The 18,722-nt window shown below is 47.1% G+C and overlaps 7 protein-coding genes across 7 annotated transcripts; 5 read left to right on the top strand and 2 right to left on the bottom strand.

The window, feature by feature from the left end:
- Positions 1 to 1,301: 1,301 nt before the first annotated feature.
- On the top strand, positions 1,302 to 2,430 carry BKA55DRAFT_679879 (uncharacterized protein; the record flags this gene model as incomplete). Its single annotated transcript, XM_046198193.1, has 1 exon — positions 1,302 to 2,430. The coding sequence occupies exon 1, from the start codon at positions 1,378 to 1,380 to the stop codon at positions 2,428 to 2,430; it is 1,053 nt and encodes a 350-aa protein (XP_046044309.1). The 5' UTR covers positions 1,302 to 1,377.
- Positions 2,431 to 3,644: 1,214 nt separating this feature from the next.
- Positions 3,645 to 5,204, top strand: BKA55DRAFT_544433 (ankyrin repeat-containing domain protein; the record flags this gene model as incomplete). The annotated part of the gene is made up of 1 exon (XM_046190710.1): positions 3,645 to 5,204. The coding sequence occupies one exon, from the start codon at positions 3,645 to 3,647 to the stop codon at positions 5,202 to 5,204; it is 1,560 nt and encodes a 519-aa protein (XP_046044310.1).
- Positions 5,205 to 5,553: 349 nt separating this feature from the next.
- On the bottom strand, positions 5,554 to 8,857 carry BKA55DRAFT_598150 (uncharacterized protein; the record flags this gene model as incomplete). Its single annotated transcript, XM_046196186.1, has 7 exons — positions 5,554 to 5,658; positions 5,918 to 6,048; positions 6,082 to 6,194; positions 6,611 to 6,654; positions 7,072 to 7,616; positions 7,646 to 7,983; positions 8,079 to 8,857. 7 exons carry the CDS (start codon positions 8,855 to 8,857, stop codon positions 5,554 to 5,556), a joined length of 2,055 nt encoding a protein of 684 aa, XP_046044311.1.
- Positions 8,856 to 11,257, top strand: BKA55DRAFT_598151 (major facilitator superfamily domain-containing protein; the record flags this gene model as incomplete). Its single annotated transcript, XM_046196187.1, has 7 exons — positions 8,856 to 8,923; positions 9,723 to 9,854; positions 9,989 to 10,088; positions 10,133 to 10,378; positions 10,468 to 10,658; positions 10,715 to 10,841; positions 10,937 to 11,257. 7 exons carry the CDS (start codon positions 8,856 to 8,858, stop codon positions 11,255 to 11,257), a joined length of 1,185 nt encoding a protein of 394 aa, XP_046044312.1.
- A 624-nt stretch (positions 11,258 to 11,881) lies between these two features.
- BKA55DRAFT_598152 (uncharacterized protein) lies at positions 11,882 to 12,560 on the top strand (the record flags this gene model as incomplete). The annotated part of the gene is made up of 3 exons (XM_046196188.1): positions 11,882 to 12,113; positions 12,179 to 12,250; positions 12,325 to 12,560. 3 exons carry the CDS (start codon positions 11,882 to 11,884, stop codon positions 12,558 to 12,560), a joined length of 540 nt encoding a protein of 179 aa, XP_046044313.1.
- Positions 12,561 to 14,749: 2,189 nt separating this feature from the next.
- On the bottom strand, positions 14,750 to 16,454 carry BKA55DRAFT_580570 (uncharacterized protein). The gene is made up of 3 exons (XM_046193964.1): positions 15,798 to 16,454; positions 15,428 to 15,597; positions 14,750 to 15,373 (listed from the first exon to the last, which is right to left on the bottom strand). Exons 1-3 carry the CDS (start codon positions 16,254 to 16,256, stop codon positions 15,121 to 15,123), a joined length of 882 nt encoding a protein of 293 aa, XP_046044314.1. The 5' UTR covers positions 16,257 to 16,454; the 3' UTR covers positions 14,750 to 15,120.
- Positions 16,455 to 17,056: 602 nt separating this feature from the next.
- Positions 17,057 to 18,289, top strand: BKA55DRAFT_710100 (ankyrin repeat-containing domain protein; the record flags this gene model as incomplete). Its single annotated transcript, XM_046200775.1, has 2 exons — positions 17,057 to 17,644; positions 17,844 to 18,289. Exons 1-2 carry the CDS (start codon positions 17,503 to 17,505, stop codon positions 18,287 to 18,289), a joined length of 588 nt encoding a protein of 195 aa, XP_046044315.1. The 5' UTR covers positions 17,057 to 17,502.
- Between the last annotated feature and the right edge of the window lie 433 nt (positions 18,290 to 18,722).

Below are 18,722 nucleotides of genomic sequence, written 5' to 3' on the forward strand. Positions count from 1 at the left end.
CACCAGTATCTTTAGCGTAGGTCCAGACTGCGCTGCTAAATTTATTGATATATATTATGGTCTATGGACAAATTCTATTGAAAAGTACGGAACAATGATTTAAGCGACTTTACTGTTAACGTGTCTAGGGTACGGATTCATGCGGCATGGCTGACTCTTCACGTCGGCACAGTTTTTCTTTTCAGATACTCATACGGTACGCGCCCCCCCCATTTATGCTCACGACGCGTTGACAGTGTCGTCAGTTTCCACCAGTCCATATTCTGTTCTACACATCAAGTTCGATGAGACGAGGTTCAAAATTGCGTTCAATTTTGGTAACTCTAGGTTTCAATAACGCGAACGAGTTCCTTGGGGGTGAATGGCAACGTGGTTGGTAAGAGGATTCACCCGGTGGAGCGGGGCCTCTGGTGGAGACTATGAACTCACAAGCTACATGAGTTCACACGCTAATGGCTAATTTCACACGCTAATAGCTGATTTCACACGCTAATAGCTGATTTCACACGCTAATAGCTGATTTTACACGCTAATGGCTTAGTTCACATGCTGGTATCGCATTCGAGCTTGGCGTATCCACTGGATATTCATGAAGGTCAGGGTAAGGTAAGACGACGGAAGAGTCCGACAATGTACCTATCATGTAACGCCCTCTCTACTGAGCACATGGCGGTATCGGTTTAGGTCCAGAAATCTACATTGATAGTACATGATGTGTCTGGAAAGACTGTTCATCCGTGGTCGTGGATCCTCATCAACCGCGGACTAGTGAAACGTGTTGGTGAAAAAAATAGCCTCGTCGCTTGGCAGCTGCTATTCACCGTTTTTCCCTAACGGATAAGGTCTGACTGAGTCTATAACCATATGGTGCCTGCCATTGGGAAAACTCTACGAGAGAACCACAGGTGCCAAAATCGACTACATTGTAGAAGGCTGAGCGTTTCGAAAGCACCAAAGTTGATTATTGCTTGAGGCGCAGCAAGATAGACAATTCACATCATGAACCATTTGATTACTGCTCTGCGAGATAGCTCGTTCCTGCAGGTGGGTCGAGCGTGGGAAAGCATAGAAAATGGAGAGGGCGCTAGTTGAAAAGAGGTTTAGTGTGAAGGGATCCCGTTGGTACATACATCAGTGACCCACAATTAGACAAGGCAAGGAAAAGAAGTACCATCTTTGTCCAGAAGTCACATATCGCTGAACGAATTGGACATTACAGATGCTGGGGTACTTATTAAAAGTCAAGACGCGTCTGGGAGAGTGAATGGCTTTTATAACTTCGACCAGTTCTCATTTTTGTAGCCAAGTTAAGTCGCGCCCTATCTTCACCATTCTCATTGTCTTTTTACGCCCCATAACCTTATACGTCCATACACCATGCCACCCCATGAGCATCATTTCCAAATGCCTCCTAACCATAATCCCCCGCCCAACTTTCCTCGACCTCCTTTCCAGCCCCATGTATTCCAGCCGGGACTGCCCCCAAATGCAGTACCGCACCCCTTCGTCCTACAACAGTGGCCATCTTTCGAAAAATCCATTCATGATGCTGTGTTTCGTGCGTTTGAGCAGTACGTTTCCGGCTCAGCCCGTTCGGTCTCCAATTGCAAAGGTGGACTTCCATATCTGAAAGCTAAAGACGAAATAAGAACCAGTCATATGCCAGATAAGCCAGTTGGAATATCTAGAGAAGAAGCCGAAACCTTGTTCTCTACATTTTGTGGCAATGTCAAAGCCTTGCTACAAGAGCAGTCATCAGGGCTCCTTAGGGCACTAGATGAACACAAAAAGTCCTTGGAGGAAAGGACAACCAGGTCTGACATTGCGGCGCAGGATATGGGAAGAGTGATACACTCGACCGAAGCGTTGCGACAAGAGTTCCAGAGCTTGTCCGCCACACTCCATTCTGAGATCAAAGCTCCCAAGCAAGAGCAAACATCAGAGATGCTTACGGCACTCAGTGAATACAAAAGGTTGACGGAGGCGACAATGACTACCTGGAGCGTGACAGCGGAGAAGTTGGAGCGAATGGTGCAGTCGATTGAGATGTCTACAGAAGATTTCAAAAGCTTGTTTACACAAGACCGAGCGAAACAGTGTTCTGAGATCGACACCCTGCTAGCAAAGCAGTTGTCTGAGTTCCAACCTCGGCCGGCACCCGACATCATGGACAAAACTTCACAACTAATGGAGGAGGTTAAGGACCTTCTGTGTACGCTCCGAGGAGAACGGGAATCGTTGCAAGGGGATCTCGAGCCGACAAGTTCGCAACGCATCAGCGACCATACCAACGTTGGTAAACCAAGTCGTATCACAAGAGCCCGTGCAAGGCGCCTAGCCGAGCAACAAGACCCACCGAGGCAACGCCTAACGGCAGAAGGGCGACGGACAAAAATTCCAAGAACGATCGGAAGGACCAGGAAAAAGTGATATAGAGTCACGTGGTCTACTTACAATCATGATCATCGTAAATAGAAATGTAAGCTCAACAACTTTGTAAACCATTATCACTATTGTCGGCGCGTCCAACTACTATGTGCTCAATCAATAAAGGACTTCCCAATGGCCCAGTATGAGATGCATGCCAATGAATGTTTATGTTCATATTGTTAAAGGTATCGTGACTCGTCTCAGTTTGGCCATTGCCCGCAGCTTGCCTACGTGCTAATCGACCTGGATCTTCAACGTCATCTTTCTATACTCATTCTCGCGGAAAAGATCTCCCACTGCCTACTCGGAGATGTCAAGCCTGTACAGCATGTCCTGGATGCAGAAAGAGACACTGGTGTCTAGGCGAGTGATGTCACCGACGGGAATTTCGAGGCACAAATGTGATGCTTTGTCCATTGTGATTCCCAGACAAGTAGCTATGTAGGCCATCTCTGAGAAGCTGCAAGAGACGGAGATGAATGCCAATGTTAGGCGGGGGATGAGAGAATTTCCCTCATGAAACGGGTCAGATGGTCTGCATGCACAGTGCCAGTAGGTGGTAATGCTGTTGGCAACTTTACTATAGAGCAAATGTTAGCAGTAAGAGATATTAATCATGATATAAAATCACAGAATAAGGCAAACATAGTTATACGTGCAGTGTTTTCTGATGGGTAAAATACCTGTCCCGAAACAGGTTTTGACACCGGAAGTATTCTTATCACGGCTCTACTACTAACCCTACGGGTGAGGCCAATGTGATGAATGGTAGGATAGAGAGTTCTGCCAGTTCCTGTTTTTTGTAAGATCAGAGTTAAGCACTAAGAGTAGGTTTCACACCACGCTAATAGCCGAGTTCATATGTTACATATACATTTCCTGATACCCCTGTTCATACGTAAGCGAGGCCCCAACTAGAAGATCCCATTGTTGAGTCCTAAATGATGATTCTTGATTCAGCAGGTGTTTCTTTCACTTGCAAAACATGATCCACTCAAGGACCCGATTGCAACTTGTCGGCCTGGAAGCCATTTCACTACTCGCTTTCGCAGAAGATGCATAGTGAATTACTGATGTCATGCTCCCAAACGCTTCTCAGGACGCACCAAGATTGGTGGTTCATGTTCCCAGTTCCGTGTACTATAACAGAGGCGGCAAAACTCTTTCTCACCATGGCTTTAATATGATCATTAATTACGACTGAATCTTGCACAATGGCACTGCTTACCCTTCTTCCAGAACTTTATTACGATGTTGCTTCTTACCTTACCTGCAGAGATCTATTCAACCTCGGTTTGTCCCACAGGCGAGCACATCAGATTACGGATCATGTACTCTACCTCCTTGACTTCAAAAGAAAGCGCTCCGTTGCCTTGGTTTGGGCTGCTGTCTCAGGCTGCCAAAGAACCGCAGAAAAAGCCCTTGAAACCTACCGGCAAGGATGCCCTGATCATGGCCCTGCCTGCGAGTGTGCATTCCAAGCTAAATTGGTAGAAGCACTTGGTATAGCTTCAATTTGTGAACATGCCAGTATTATCCGAGCGCTTGTGAACAACGGAGTTGACGTGGATGTCCGCCATAGAAGCTTACCGAGCGCTCTGGAGATTGCATCAAAAAGTGGCAACTCAGATATCATCGAGCTTCTTCTTGAAGCAAATGCAGACGTCAATGCCACAAAGGCTGGATTCCCAAGCGCTCTACAATTGGCATGTTTTCACGGCCATCGAGAAATTGTCCAGCTACTCCTCAGCCACGGTGCTAATATGGACGCACAAACGCAGCAGTTCCCACCAGCGTTTCAGGGAGCGGCAAGCAAAGGGCACAAGGAAATTGTAGAGCTTCTCCTCGACAACGGTGCTGAGATTGACGCGCACGACCAACGATGCTCCACAGCACTTCAATGCGCCGTGGCTACTTGCAATAAGCGACTTGTCGAGCGTCTGTTAGATAAAGGTGCTGATATCGATATTCAGGGTGGAATACTTCCAAAACCTGTAAATATCGCTTCCGCAAATGGAAATTGGAGGATTCTCAAGCTATTTCTTGCCAGATACGTTGATGCTCGGGCTCAAGGCGATATACTGGCAAGAGCCCTGGTAGTGGCAGCACTTCATGGCCAGAGGAGAATTGTTCAGCTTCTTGTTCTGAATGGCGCCAATTTGAATCAGCAAGTTGAATCATCGGGTGCAGTATTGCTTTCCACGGGCGAACGACTCACGACAGCACTTCAGGCAGCCGCAGCAGGCGGGCACAAGTCTGTTGTTAAGCTCCTTATCAAAAGTGGCGCTGATGTTGGCGCGCCACATCATCGATCTGTGACACCACTCCAAGCAGCAGCAACTCGAGGGCACAGGGGTATTGTCCGGCTACTACTTGACAATGGAGCTGGTATAGATGAACATAATCAACACTCACCTACAGCCATCCAACGAGCGGTTGTCAACGGTGATAGAGAAATGACCGACCTACTCCTCTGTAGAGGTGCTGACGCCAGTCTGCAAGGTGCACGGCTTGCACCCCCGCTGTATATTGCAATAGCCATGGGTCACAAGAGTATTGTTCGCCTCCTTCTAAGCCATGGCTCTCGCATCAAAACACCGAGCGAACGTTACGGGACCGCTTTGATGCTAATGTTGTCGCTGCGTCATCGTCCCGAAGACCAGGTGCATAGTCATGACGGATCTGTCACGGGGGATTATGACAGCCGTCTTTTACAAGCGTTAATGCTCGAAGATCGACGATATGGCGATGAAGAGAGCAAGTTTGCTGATTAGCGGATGATAGCTAGGAACACCAGAGTAGACTTTTGCGAATAATACGTACGAGTAAGATTACTAGAGCTTCGCTGATATAGAAGATGCACCATGTATGGCTTGGTGTAGCTGCCTATTTGAGCATTGCGGGCGAAAGGAGCAAGACATACATAACCAAAACACCATCCTTGATGACTTTTAGACTCTCACCATCTACTGCAAGTATCCCTCAGGTTGTTATATATGTTGTATGAAACAAAGGTCACTTGTAGAGAGTATTTCCAACAGATTATATAGAATTTCCACGTAAGGAGGATAGGCTTTCTGAGTATTCTATCGTGGGAGTTGCTATGAACGTATCTTTAGTCATCTAGCTTCCATGACAGAAACCGCCCGATTTCGACTTAGGAGAAAGAGCCGAGACCGAAATGTTTGACTTTAGAAAATAAGGGCTGGGAGTGACATCCTCCTTATTCTAGAATAGTGTACAAGTTCCGTGTTTGAAATGATTGAGTCCGTCGTCCAACCTCGATAACCTTTTCACCTTGTCTACCCTGTTCAACCTCTCCAATCTGTTCACTCTGAAAAGCCCTGAAGACATTCCAAAGAATCATCGCCGATCCCACTAGGAGAATAAGTGATTCCATTACAAGTAGAATGATAGACCAACTTGGAAAACGAGCTGAGTGCCAGAGGAGCAGGCCCACCAAGAACTGAATTACTACGAGGCTTACCAAAGCCATTGGCAACCACAACGAGATATTTGAGCGGTTAGCCGCTTCAAAGCGCACCTGAGCAAGGTTGACACCATCCCGCCTACCATTCCTTTGTTGGGTTCCATAAGCAATCGAGAGTATGACAGTGACTATAATGTTAACCACAGCCACTATAGTCGTACCCAATAGGAACGTTGACGCAAGATGAGATATAGTTTTGTAATCTTGGTCTACGGCGTTTCCTTGGTGGATAACAATGTATAGGCTTAGGCAACCAAGAAAGCCTGCGATGATGCTGGAAACATTACATAATTCAAGTGCTTTAACACGCCAAATGGGAAGTAGGCGGCCCATTGTTGAACATAAAACCTCTACATCATATTAGTGACGGTTCAGTTCTTCTTGCTTTTATAATCCCAGTGAGCGTTGTTAAATAGGGTAGAGTATTCCAGAATATTAATAATTAGCCAATTTATAAATAGCGGTAATGAGAAAATCGTTATAAAAAGAAGGTCTAATGTACACGCTAAGTGAGCATACTACGAGTTGACTTACCAGGATTGAGAACAAAAGGTATTTTACAGCAAGAAATATAAGTTCCTCAAATAATTACAACAAAATAAATATACTTATAATAACAGGTGCTCTATAAATTATACAATGAAGTAGCAAGCATGATACATTATCTTTCAGCATCTGCCCCCCTGATACATTGCGCATCGTACGGGTTCAGCGACATCTATCTTGCATATAAACTGTGACAGAATGACGAGCTTTGGTAATATGTCCTGCGGTGAGGATAAGTTTGGTCGGCGTTGAAGCTGTGATGCAAGCGACGTTTGGCCGTCGAAGCCGAAGGCTAAATTGCCGCGATATTGTACTAGACTTACATGGCTTTTCAGCTTCAGGTGCAGGATAATATAGATGAAACTTTAGCTACTGGAGACAAGAATGCCCAATACGATTCATTACGCCTGGTAGCACATTTTAGTCGAAATGACACTTATCACTAACGCATAGACACAGGACATATGTTTTTGACCTTGTCCCCTGAAGTGTATAAATTTGTTATGCTTAATAAACGGCCACGCAGACAACCCCTAACCGTACTTATTGTGCAATGGGTTTTGGAGGGTGCTTAGGACTTCATTTCCTGCAACCCTAGACGAAACCTTTTTCTTCCTAGTTTCCTCCTTACTCCTCTTTAGTTTGGCCTTATGGTCCGTTGTTAAGAAAACATCATGTCCAGGATGTCGCTGAAGTAAGGATTCGATCTTCTCACGGTCGTTGTTGACCTGCATGAGTCTATCGGCTTCTGCCTCGTCCTTCATACCATAACACGTATTGCCTATCACAAAAAGATTTGCATACATGGGCTCCGTCGTTGATAGGTGTTTGCGGAGAATACCAGCCCACTTGGATTGTTCATGCCTAGGAGTAGAAATGTCAATGTGGTCAAAAGTGAAGGGTATCGGCTTGCATTGCATTTGATAAGACGATCTCGCCGCGATGTTGTGTTGATGTGCAAGAACCGTATCATTCAGATTGCACTGCCTAGCGATCTTATCGGAAGCGATAGAGAGCGAGAGAAGGCCCAAGTTGTTCGCCTGACCGATTGAGCTCAAGCCCCAACCAGAGTGGACGCCCTCTAAGCTTAACTCAGCAGATCGCGCGGTTCCTCCACATATTGAGCTTCGTAACGCCACAAGGTCAACGCCTCCGTTTTCGGTTTCCGTGGATATTCACGATGGACGAAACCAAATAGAGACAGCAAATGACCCACGTCAGACTGCTCCAGCGCCTCGATATATTCGCCATCATTAGCCGAGGAGAGAAGCGTTCCAGGCTGTGATTCGTGATACATGCTGTAGCCACCCAGCTTCCAGCATGGCTCGTCTTCAATGCCCTTTTGTGCAGTATCCACCATTTTAAAGCTTCCGCAGGACTCATTGGTAGAAATATAAGTCCGAACAGGTGCCGAAGTAAGCTTGTATGTCGCCATGCTCGTTGCACCATCAGGAGCATTCTCATATCGTAGGCGGGGCATGCAGAGCGTGATCGGAATCTTGTATTGCCAACAGAGCCTAATCAAGATTTGCATAGAGGCGGAGAACGACCCACGATAATAGAGCAGCCATTATGGCGTGGGTTTTTTTTGTTGGCTTTTGAGAAGTGGAACATCTCTCGTGCTTGTTCTGGAAGGGTCTCCCAGGCCCGAGGCTGTGCACCAAAAGGGCTTTCTGAGACCCCTTTTGTCAAAACTTCAGCAGAGAGTTTCTCAATAAGCTTGAAAGAAATATGGGTGAATGTTGTACGCAGTGGATACTCGGCATCATAATATTCTCCCATCCCAGCAGCACGTTGTTCCTTGCTTGTGGCGACAAGGACATCTCCCAAACGACGGTAGTAAACACTCAAACCGCACTCCATAGTGCTGAGTACACTGAATGATGCAAGTGTCCGCGCAGAGCCAATAAACGTTGTCCAGTCGGGACCTATAAAGTTGATTATCGATTTAATGATGTGTTTGTAACGGTCAGAGTCATCAACATAAATATCTTGGACCTTGAAAACTTTGGTCCAACGTTTGTCTTGGGCGTGCTCGGCGCGATACTCGGTAACGAGTGCCTTAAACGTCTCTAGGAGTTTGCTGTCTCTTAGATACGCGATGACAATGCGGCGAAGGATCAAGGCCAGGAGGGCGGTCTCGTGACATCTTTCCCCACCAACTCTCGCGTCCAAAGAGTCCCAACCGTCTTTTATGTCACCGTTGATAGTCCATTCGCCTGAGACAAGGAGGTTGATGGCGTACTCAAGATCACGCTTCCTAAGAGCGTCCCAAGCATCAATGTCTCGAAAGTGAGATTTTCTCATCGCTTCATTCAGGTTGCTCATCGAAGGTGATGTGTTTGAACAGGGACGAGGATTGTTTTTATATGGCTGACTTCCGTGCGCCATGGTAAAATTTGGATCTTCCGATTTCAAGTCTGAGATAACACTTGTAGAGGCACGACAGGTTGTGCTGTCAGACCCTTAAGTATCTCCATTGGACACAGGTCTCTGAGCGAGTCATACTGAAAAGTTATGGTGGATGGAGGTGGCACGGAGAAGAATCTTGAACGGGAGCATATCTGAGTTAACCAAGGCCCGCCTGTTAATTAACATACATTCATGCTAGATATACCCATGCTTTCACTCTGGTTCCTATCGTTTCATGTAGCCCAGAGTCTAGAATATCCACTATTTCTCATTTTCTGTTGGTAAGACTTTAGTGCATGATGCTGGCATTCACTGGTACTCTTGGCTTCCGTATAACAGCATGTACGCGAAATTGAATGAAATCGCTTACAGATAAGTGTTTCACTTTAGTCCATATAATTGGCTGTTGTGGAAAGACAGGGTCAATCGAAGCTCAGAGAGGCCTGCTTAAGTAACTATCCCTGTGAGAGTTGAGATTTTCAGCAAACTTGCGAGCCATTCGCTGTGTATACTGGATTACTTCGGAGAACAGTATCTCAGCGAACAATCGGAAGGAGTGATATTGTTATAAAGCCAGAAAGCATAATCCAGGACCACAATATAAAAATACCCAGGTAGCATCATCAACCAACATAGCGCCATACTATCCTAACGTCGTTTTGTAAATACCTCCAGAAATTCACACTTCTGCTAGATGACAACCAGTGTCATCATGAATCTTCCATCCCTTGAATCATCATCTTCTCTATCGCGGAAACCCACGAGCGACGTGCAACTGGCAAGCAGCAGCGATGAAGATTCCCAAGCAGCCGATATGAAACATCCTCATCTACATTCTTCATAGCAGGGTAGTCACAATTGCTTACCTATGCGGTGTGAACGTTACCAGTAATGCATCCAACGGCCTTACGGTTATCGGACTTCCTCGATTAACAGAAGATCTTGATCTTCATCCGTCTCTTGCCTTCTGGCCATTGTCAGTATATGGACTGGCCACAGCATCAACTCTGCTCCTCACCGGTGCTATTGCTGATGTCGCCGGACCACGTTCAGTGAATCTTCTGGGATGCATATTCAATTGTATATTTATGACTCTTGCGGACTCGTTAGAAATGGAGAGCAGCTTATCATCCTGAGAGCCTTACAGGGCCTTGCCGCTGCGCTGCACTTTTCTACCTCTGTGGCCCTTGTTACTCTAGGGCAGCCTCAAGTACGAGAGCGCAACCTATCTTTGCTTGCTTGGGATTAAGCCAGCTGTTAGGTTTCTCAGCTAGCCTCATTTTAGGTGGCATACTGGTCGACACTATTGGCTGGCGGTCGGGATGGTACCTCTGTGGAGGTATGACCCTATTGCTATTTGCCGTCGGATGGTGGTCTTTACCAAAGCCACACAGCCTATCCGCCACGAGCAAATGGCAAAATATAAAAACACGAGTTGACTGGGTTGGCGGATTGCTCGCATCGTCCTCGATGAGCCTACTAACATACTTCTTGGCATTAGTTCACCAGCGTTCCATCTGTTCAAGCACCTACTGATCACGAAACAGCATCATCAGTGCTGATGTTGATCAAATTCGATCACCAGGAAGCTCTTGGCCGTCAGCCTCAGTCTAGTAACTGCCGTTCTTTTTGTTTTCTGGATGCATTTTCGGGTCAAGAACGGCCAGGTAGCCCTGATTCCGAATGAGCTCTGGAAGAACGCTTCTTTTACCAGCATATGTATCACAGTAGCATTGTCATTTGCTGTTCTGAACTCTCTAGATCTTGTGACGAGCCTTTAGTAAGTAGAAATTGAACCTGAGTCACAACATTTTCCCAACTGACAGCGTATACTAGTTTTCAAGACATCGAGCATCTTTCCGCCCTCGAAGCGGCTATACGCATGCTTCCAAGCACTGTGGTTGGCCTCGCTCTCAACATTTCAACGGGCCTTGTAGTTCACAAGATCCGTGCCAACTATCTGGTCGCTCTCGCTTCTCTCCTGTCTGCTGGCTCGCCCCTTCTTATGGCTTTCATCCAGCCGGACTGGCCTTACTGGAAGTGCGCTTTCCCGCACAGATCCTCATGCCTTTTTCTGTTGATGTTCTCTTCACAGTCGGCCTCATAGTCATAACAGAGGTTTTTCCGGACGAAAAGCAAGCAATTGCTGGTGCTGTCTTTAACACTGCTGGGCAGCTTGGCAACACAATGGGACTAGCTGCCATGCAGGTCATCTCAACATGGGTCACAAAACACGAGAGAGCAAAGTCCGCGGCACAAGCTCTAATGGAGGGTTACAGAGCGACATTTTGGACTATGCTAGCCCTCTTGTTGACATGTACCATTGTAGGAGCAGCTGGGCTTCGCCAGGCGGGCAGAATTGGATCAAAACATGATTGAGAGAAAAGATATGTAACGCGGGGGTTAACCATGGTAACAAGGTCTTGTTGAACACCACAATGGGACACAAGGCAATCTTCAAAGCTTTGTTATGTGAAGCGATTAGTGATACATGCGTCGGCGGATAGCATGGATACCTATGATGGCGGGTTAAAGCAGTGGGTATATGTGTTTTCGATGGCGGTGGTTGTGATATTAAATGGTACTACAAGTGCTGTTTAAAGAAAGTAGGTAACGCCTAATACATTCAATCAGAGAGGGGGGCTTGGAGGGACAGAGGTAACAATGGTAGGGGCCAGGCATTCTCTGACGTTTCTGGGGCTAGAGTGCTTCTGGGCATATGGCTTTCTAACTTGTTTGTTTAGATACATCAGGGCGTCAATTACGCAGGTTTATCAAATTCACAGTGTGAAAGCGTATCATTTATGAGCATTGACTGTTTCTGATTGTAACAGTCTCCACAGCCTCCTTACACCCTTCAGCCACACAGGTCTCATTCTGTCTTTCTCCACATCATCTCTTCTCATCACTTATAAATATCGTGATAGCAATAGTATTTCGGCCAAAATGTGGTCACACCGTCATTCTCTGACTACAGATGAACAGGAATCTTGCAACCTCATCATGCATAAAGTTGACTGGAAAGATTCGACTCCTGAGCGCCGGCTTGCAATTATGAACCTCGTCGAGAAATATCCCCATATTCCCCACCCCGCCGGTGATGATACTGCTGAACCACCCTCGTCCTTAGTGCCTCCAAGTCAGCGACCTGACATCCCAGGCATGTCATCCGATGTGTTTACACAGCCAGCTTGGAATGCTTCCAGCAAGACACGCAATGCCTGGAGAGAGGGGTGTAAGTACAGGGCTACCGGCTCGACTCGCGTTCATGGCAACATCCTGGCTGATATTGGAGTACAGGTCCACCCGATCAGTTCCAATATCAAGAGCAGGGAATTCCTTCCACACCGCGGTTAAGGAGAATCGTGGCACGTCTGCCGACGTCCAGTCCACCGGATGTCCGTGAAACGCGACAAATACCTGCTCTAACCTCATCAGTCCCCCAGACGGTGACCCCCACTACTTCTTCTCATGTCTACCCGTACTATCACCTCCTCCGATGAGCTCAAACCGAGCCACCACCGAGCTCAACAAGCTTCTCTCTGAACTGGAAGAAGCACGCAACCGCTTCCATCGATTGCTTCCTCAAACCGTGGACGCTCAAGCGGAGATGGAACGATGTGAGACTAAGGTCAAGCAATTCTACTTGGCTAATGGCCCTGGTGCTGTGAGCAACCAATAGGAGAAGAGGAGGGTGCAGAAGATACGGGAGAGAAAAAGAGGGCTGAAAACTCTAGATGAGAGTGAATATTTGTATCAGAGGATTGGTTAATACTTGCACTTGCCCAGGTCACAGAATACAAGATAAAAATGGCCCTAGGTCAAACGTGTGGACTACCGCCTGTGATGCCATACGTTGCAGATGTGCTTACTTTCAACAGCCACTCGTCCTTAACCGTCTGTTCTCCATCACACCTCTCAATAATCTATTCGCCAAACACGTTAATTCAAAGCTATTGTCACTAATCCGCGGTGTCATTCCTTACAGGTTACCTGTACTTGTCTCCACTGCTCATCCAAGCAATTGTCCACGATAAGTGTTCTTCGTCCGACCAAATGCCCTCCTCCACCCCAAATCTATCGCGCCGTCCTTTCTTTTTCAATATTCGTTCACTTTCATGACTAATAATTAAGATTGAACTTTGACCCTCGTCTTTACAAATTGGAACGGTACCTTTTTGATGCCGATATACTCAAGCGCATACAAGTAACTTGAACGTGCCAGCTTATTGATTGTTGCAGTAAAGAGGTTTCTGGGGCCGAGTTCCACCCTACGGTCTTACGCTTATACGTAGCCTTGCTACTTCACATAGTAACTCACACGGACCTTGATTTATAAGCTTCGGCCTGTCTTACGGTGTGAAAAGAATAGACCTTCTCCATACTAGACCGTTTTGGCATGCGTTTGTCCCTTTGTTCGCCGACTTTTCTAGTCGGCTTATCTTTCACTTACGATACCTTCAAAATATAAACTGAGCGCACGTCTCTCGGAAAGTTTGTGGATGGGTTTACTGATGATACTGGCTTACGCTATTGAAGAGATCAGTAGAAAATAAAGAGCTGATTAATTCACTATTTAAGGCATTTCATTAATGTGGCTTCTGTATAACAAATTATCCACAGTTCAAGCTAACTCGACGAAGTGTGCAGGGCAGCCAGTCCTCCGGAAGGGATATGGGACCCCCGGTAGATGCATGAGATATCCGTTAGGATGCATTTTCTTGAATATAATGGCAACCTTGATTGGCTAGTGCTTGGACTAGAAAGCTGGGCGTGGTATTGTACCTAGTTACTTCACTGTGAAAAACTAGTCAATTTTAGCCCTCTTTTTATTTGAATGCCTGCTCAAGTTTCTTGCAAAGACCCGTGCTTGCTCAGGCTGGACAGAAATGGTTTTGACGGCGTACCCCTCACTGCTCAATCTAGTGAAGCTCATTTCGCCTCTCGACGGATATAGAGAGGCACCACTTCCATACCAAAGAAGGTGAATAAAAGGCGGCGGCGGACATGGTGGGAATGAACTACATTGGTCTGATCAACCCGCCATCAGCTGATGGACATGAGTACATATTATTGTGGTAGACTTCATGGAAAAGCTAAAGTATCGGCCTGCCACGAGACAGCAGGTGGAGAACACGTTTTGATACCTGGGAGTCAGACCTGGCGTCTGTACTTGGATGGCCGAAAGTGATCAACTGAGATGATGATCACCTGTTGTACACATGAAGGTGAAGATGGCCGCGGAACGAAATGAGACGACAACGGAACTCGGACCAACTTCTTATCCGTAATCTACCGGTTTGGCAGAACGGTCGTCCTTTTGGTGAAGAACCAATTTCAGAGATGGGCAGCATAACGTAAAGGACTCGTGTTGGATCCCTGGCATCAGACAGTACCGACTAGTACGACCAACCTCAACACCAGGTGCATTTGAAAGCATTGGTACATTGACGGCCATGGCAATGCTGGGATGCGAACCGTTTGCCAAACATCCAGTTGCCTTGGACGCTCTACCAGATGACAGGACGTTGACCGGCAACGGCTGCGTCTCTAAGCAATTGAAACTGGCGTTGGTGGACACCAGGAAGGGACTTCGTGAAAAGATTCCAAATCGAAGGAACAACATGACGAGGCCGATTGTACTGTGAATTCACCGACGGCTGAGAGTCGTACAGTCGTCTACAAGGAGAAAAAAAAGAAAAGAAAGAAAGAAAGAAGAAAAAAGAAAATGACACAGCCGGAACGCTGAAGACAAAGTTTTACAAGACATTGGGAATCTGTCCATGGTTGTGAAACAGATTACAGAGGTGACCTACATGACAGAGACTCTGGTTGTAAGCAATTCGGAAGCTACATATTGACGACTTGGAGCCGTGCATGAGACGCATAATACATGTTGAGCTTTTTAAACAGACACGGAGTGACCTCTATCCGTATCTATTATAATGAATGATACCTCCGAAACCATTTCTCGCTTCAGCCGTAGCTCATTGTTCACTTTTATGACACCAACATGTATGAAAAGTCTTCGCAGGATCGGCTACATTTAATCCAATTGCTACTCTGCCAATACCTCCACCTCACGCTTTCTTGAAGCTATAGGTATCGGATAGCTGGCACCTTCAAGTTGCTCCCCAACCGTCGCTGTATGCATTGGGACATACCTCTTTGAGCCATGCGCCACCAGAGACGCGAGTACAGTGCTTCCATTTACTGACCCTATGAGTTGACACTATGTGACACTACCTCGAGCGCAACTGGTCCGGTTGGATTTTATGTTTCCCTTCCATATTCAGATTTGAAGGGGCTCGCCGCCTCCTACTTCGTTCCTCTTGCTCAATGATAGAGACTGCGTCCGGGATGAAAATAACGCCGCGTTCACGGTTATTGCGTCGCGTGTGCAACTTGCGATGGCTATTGAGGTTATCTTGGCGATTGAATTGGTCTTTTCCACAGAACTCGCATGAGAAACGGTTGGGTCCCTCGCCGTGAGAACTGCATAATATGAGTTAGTATCTCGATTGTTCATGATTTTCTGTTTCAAATTACCTTTTTTTGTGACGCGTGAGGTGCTCACTGCGCCTGAAAGCCTTGTGACAACCAAAATAGTCACATTTGCATTTCACTCTTTGGGCAGCATCAATTTGAACAGGCTTAGACTTGGCAGATCGCTTCTTTGGTGATCGGATCTGAGCTTGCTGAAGCTCTGCACTCTTTTGCTGATATCATGCACCATCAGACTCCTTTGAGCTGGCATGGGTTGGGATCGTCGGCCTTATAATGATGGGCAAAAGCGACGGTGAAAGTGCCAGTCCTGGTCAGAGAGTCGACGCCCTCCAGAGATCTCTATGAGAGAAAAGTGAGATTGGGCTGGCGCTGGCACAAGACCATGAGGAACTTGTCTCTCCGGAGTGGAGACGCCTGGGGTTGATGTAATTATGAAAGAGGCAGTACTGACTGAGGCATCAGGGGAGTAACCATCCATGCCAAAAGAGTTTGATGGTGTCAATGAGCCCATTGATCCTTGATGCGTCATGCCCATCGCAATCATTTGCTCGTACTCGAAGCTAAGTTGCTCTTGCTTCATAGAATCGTTAGGGAGAGAGTGGGGGAATGAGATTTGCTCAGGCTCATTTTTGACAGGGTGAAACATGGGCTCGCCCATTGCTGGTAAGGGAGCGTTCAACTCTGCCTGGTGAGACACAAAGTTGTAAGGGATACAAAAGTCCATAATGCCAAATTCAGGCGTAAGGGTGAATGGTTCATGGGCTGATGAGGCGGAAGAGAAGCCTGTCTTGGTGGAAGGACATGGCGTTGGCTGACTGCAGAGGCTGGACATATTGTCCATGTCGAACCGGTAATCCAACTCGAAATGCATTGTTCTCCAAGCGCAAATGATCTTTTGCAATGGTATTTGTCCTCATCATAAAGCGAGTGGATGGAGTGGCGTCCATAGGCATATCCGACATTCTTGAATGATTCACCAGGAGCCGATAATATCAGGTTGCGCACAGGGCACAATATGTTCCAGGGAACCCCACTCCCTCCCCCCCCGGCGGCGCATGAGGTGCTCCAAGGACTTTCACTAGAGCAATCACCTGGCACGTAGTTACCCCGGTCAGAATGGCAGTGCTGTCGGGCTCAGATGCGATTCTTGGATCAATTCCGACAGTGCAGTAGCCGCATCGGGTATTTGGCGTCTTGGGCACCAAGATGTTTGCAAGCTGAGCGAGTGTTGCCCTGACCGTAATGACAAAGTCCAAAAACGACTGGTGGAACCGCACTAAGAGCGGATGGTGGACAACGGTAGGTAGCCTTTCGTAAGTCAGTAATGGCTCATCATGGTACAGTGGACCGAATCCCACGATTATCCAGGCTGGCTGGTGTTACGGATCGTACCCCACTATTTCCAAACTGCGAATTAACCGCTGGATATCACGCGCGCTGTTGACTGCGTCATCAATTTCACACTGCATCCACATAACTGAATTGAGACCCGATTTCTCAGTTCACATCTATCCACCGGATGGCGATCCGGCCACTGCTGGCGTCGTATCGGTACGATTTAGCGCGTGAACTCATAGTGGAGTAGGGGGAGATCAACGCCTACTGTAACCAATCAGCTAGTGGTCAATCCGAAGTGTCTGGTTGTGTAGTTATACCACTCACCTGAAACAGTAATTTTTTCGTCTTGGCTCTTTCTTCGTTGCTGAACGCCTTTCCGCTTACTTGGATATCAGATGGTCAAGAGAAAAGTGCATCAGCAGTGGGGCATCTTCGTCCTCCGGCAAACTTGAGTGACTGAACGAAAGGTTAACACTGTCTATTGGTCGAGTGGCCGAAGTCGAGGTATTTTAGCCAAAGCCGCTATTCGCTCACAGCCATCGAGGACGTGCCTTGTGAATCCAGTCTAGGTGAACTCACTTATTAGTTTTGTGAATTCGCTATCGCTTTCAACTGGCTTATCATGTGAACAAGATTAAAAGTTCATGAAAGCTGCGAAGGGTTTTGGTGCCAAGGACCTTTGTCTTTTGTGGATGGCACTGACTGCCCCAAATGTATCTCAAACTTGCATCTAAAAAGTTCACCAACGGAATAGTTATCCATTACCGCGTTGAGTAAAAATGTCGCTTCTCGCCCTCCCATTGGAGCTTTATTCTATTGTCGCCGCCTTTCTCGGGCCAAAAGAACAAGCTGCTCTAGCTTGCACTAGCAGGTTAGCCAACCATATCACTCAAGATATCCTATACTATCACGATGGCAGAAGTGAGATCCAGCAGCATTGCTTTGGGCTGCGGGGAAAGGAGAGATAGGTAAAGCTAGGAAGGCCCTCGGTGCTTTGAAGAGGCAGTGCACCGCTCATAAGACAAAGTGTGAATGCATATCCCAATCACTATTGAGCAAGTCATTGCATCGAGCGTCAGCAGGAGGATATACAGAGATTGTGCAGCTTCTTCTTGATAAGGGTGCCGATGTCGATGCACGAAGCGGAAGGTTGGAACGGCCCTGCAAGCGGCATCCACAACTGGTCATGAGAGGGTTGTCCAGCTTCTACTCGATGCCGGTGCCGATGTCAATGCGCAAGGCGGAAGACTCCCAACAGCTCTACAAGAAGCATCAGCTAATGGCTATGCAGAGATTGTTGAGCTCCTGCTTGGTAAAGGCGCAGATGTTAATGCGCAAGACGGAAATTTCGCAACAGCCCTGCAAGTCGCATCAGCAGAGGGTCACGAGAGGATTGTTCAGCTTCTACTCGACAATGGTGCTTCTGTTAACGCACAGGGTGGAAGGCTCGCAACAGCCCTGCAGCTCGCATCGGCGAACGGCCATAATAAGATTCTCCAACTTCTGCTTCATAAAGGCGCCAATATCGAGGCGCGAAGCGGGTGGTTCCAACGGCCCTACAGCTAGCGTCTCTTCACGGTTATGACAAGATTGTTCAGATTTTACTCAATTGGGGCGCTGACGTGAACACGCGAGGCGGAGATTACGCAACGGCCCTTCAGCTAGCATCACTAAAGGCCACGAGAAGATTGTCGACCTTCTGACTGATAAGAACGCCTGTTCGTGATGGACTATCAGAGGTACATTACAGTCAATGCGGCACGTCGAACAGGATTCGACGGCGAGATGAGGCATTTTGGACGGTTTGGTGACCAGTAGCTATGTTGAACCAGATTAAGTTTCATTAGGGAGGTCTGGACTGGAAAACCATTTCTTCTTCTCCTTTTTGATTCTTCTTTTTTTGGTTTCAGGTTGTGGCTTTTGGTATCCTATTGGCTTACCATCTTTCTCTATGTAGCTAGTCTTAGCTTTGTCGATATAACCACAAGCGGCCTTAGTA

This window comes from Fusarium redolens (assembly GCF_020744475.1).
Source record: "Fusarium redolens strain MPI-CAGE-AT-0023 chromosome Unknown BKA55scaffold_18, whole genome shotgun sequence".
Taxonomy (NCBI): domain Eukaryota; kingdom Fungi; phylum Ascomycota; class Sordariomycetes; order Hypocreales; family Nectriaceae; genus Fusarium; species Fusarium redolens.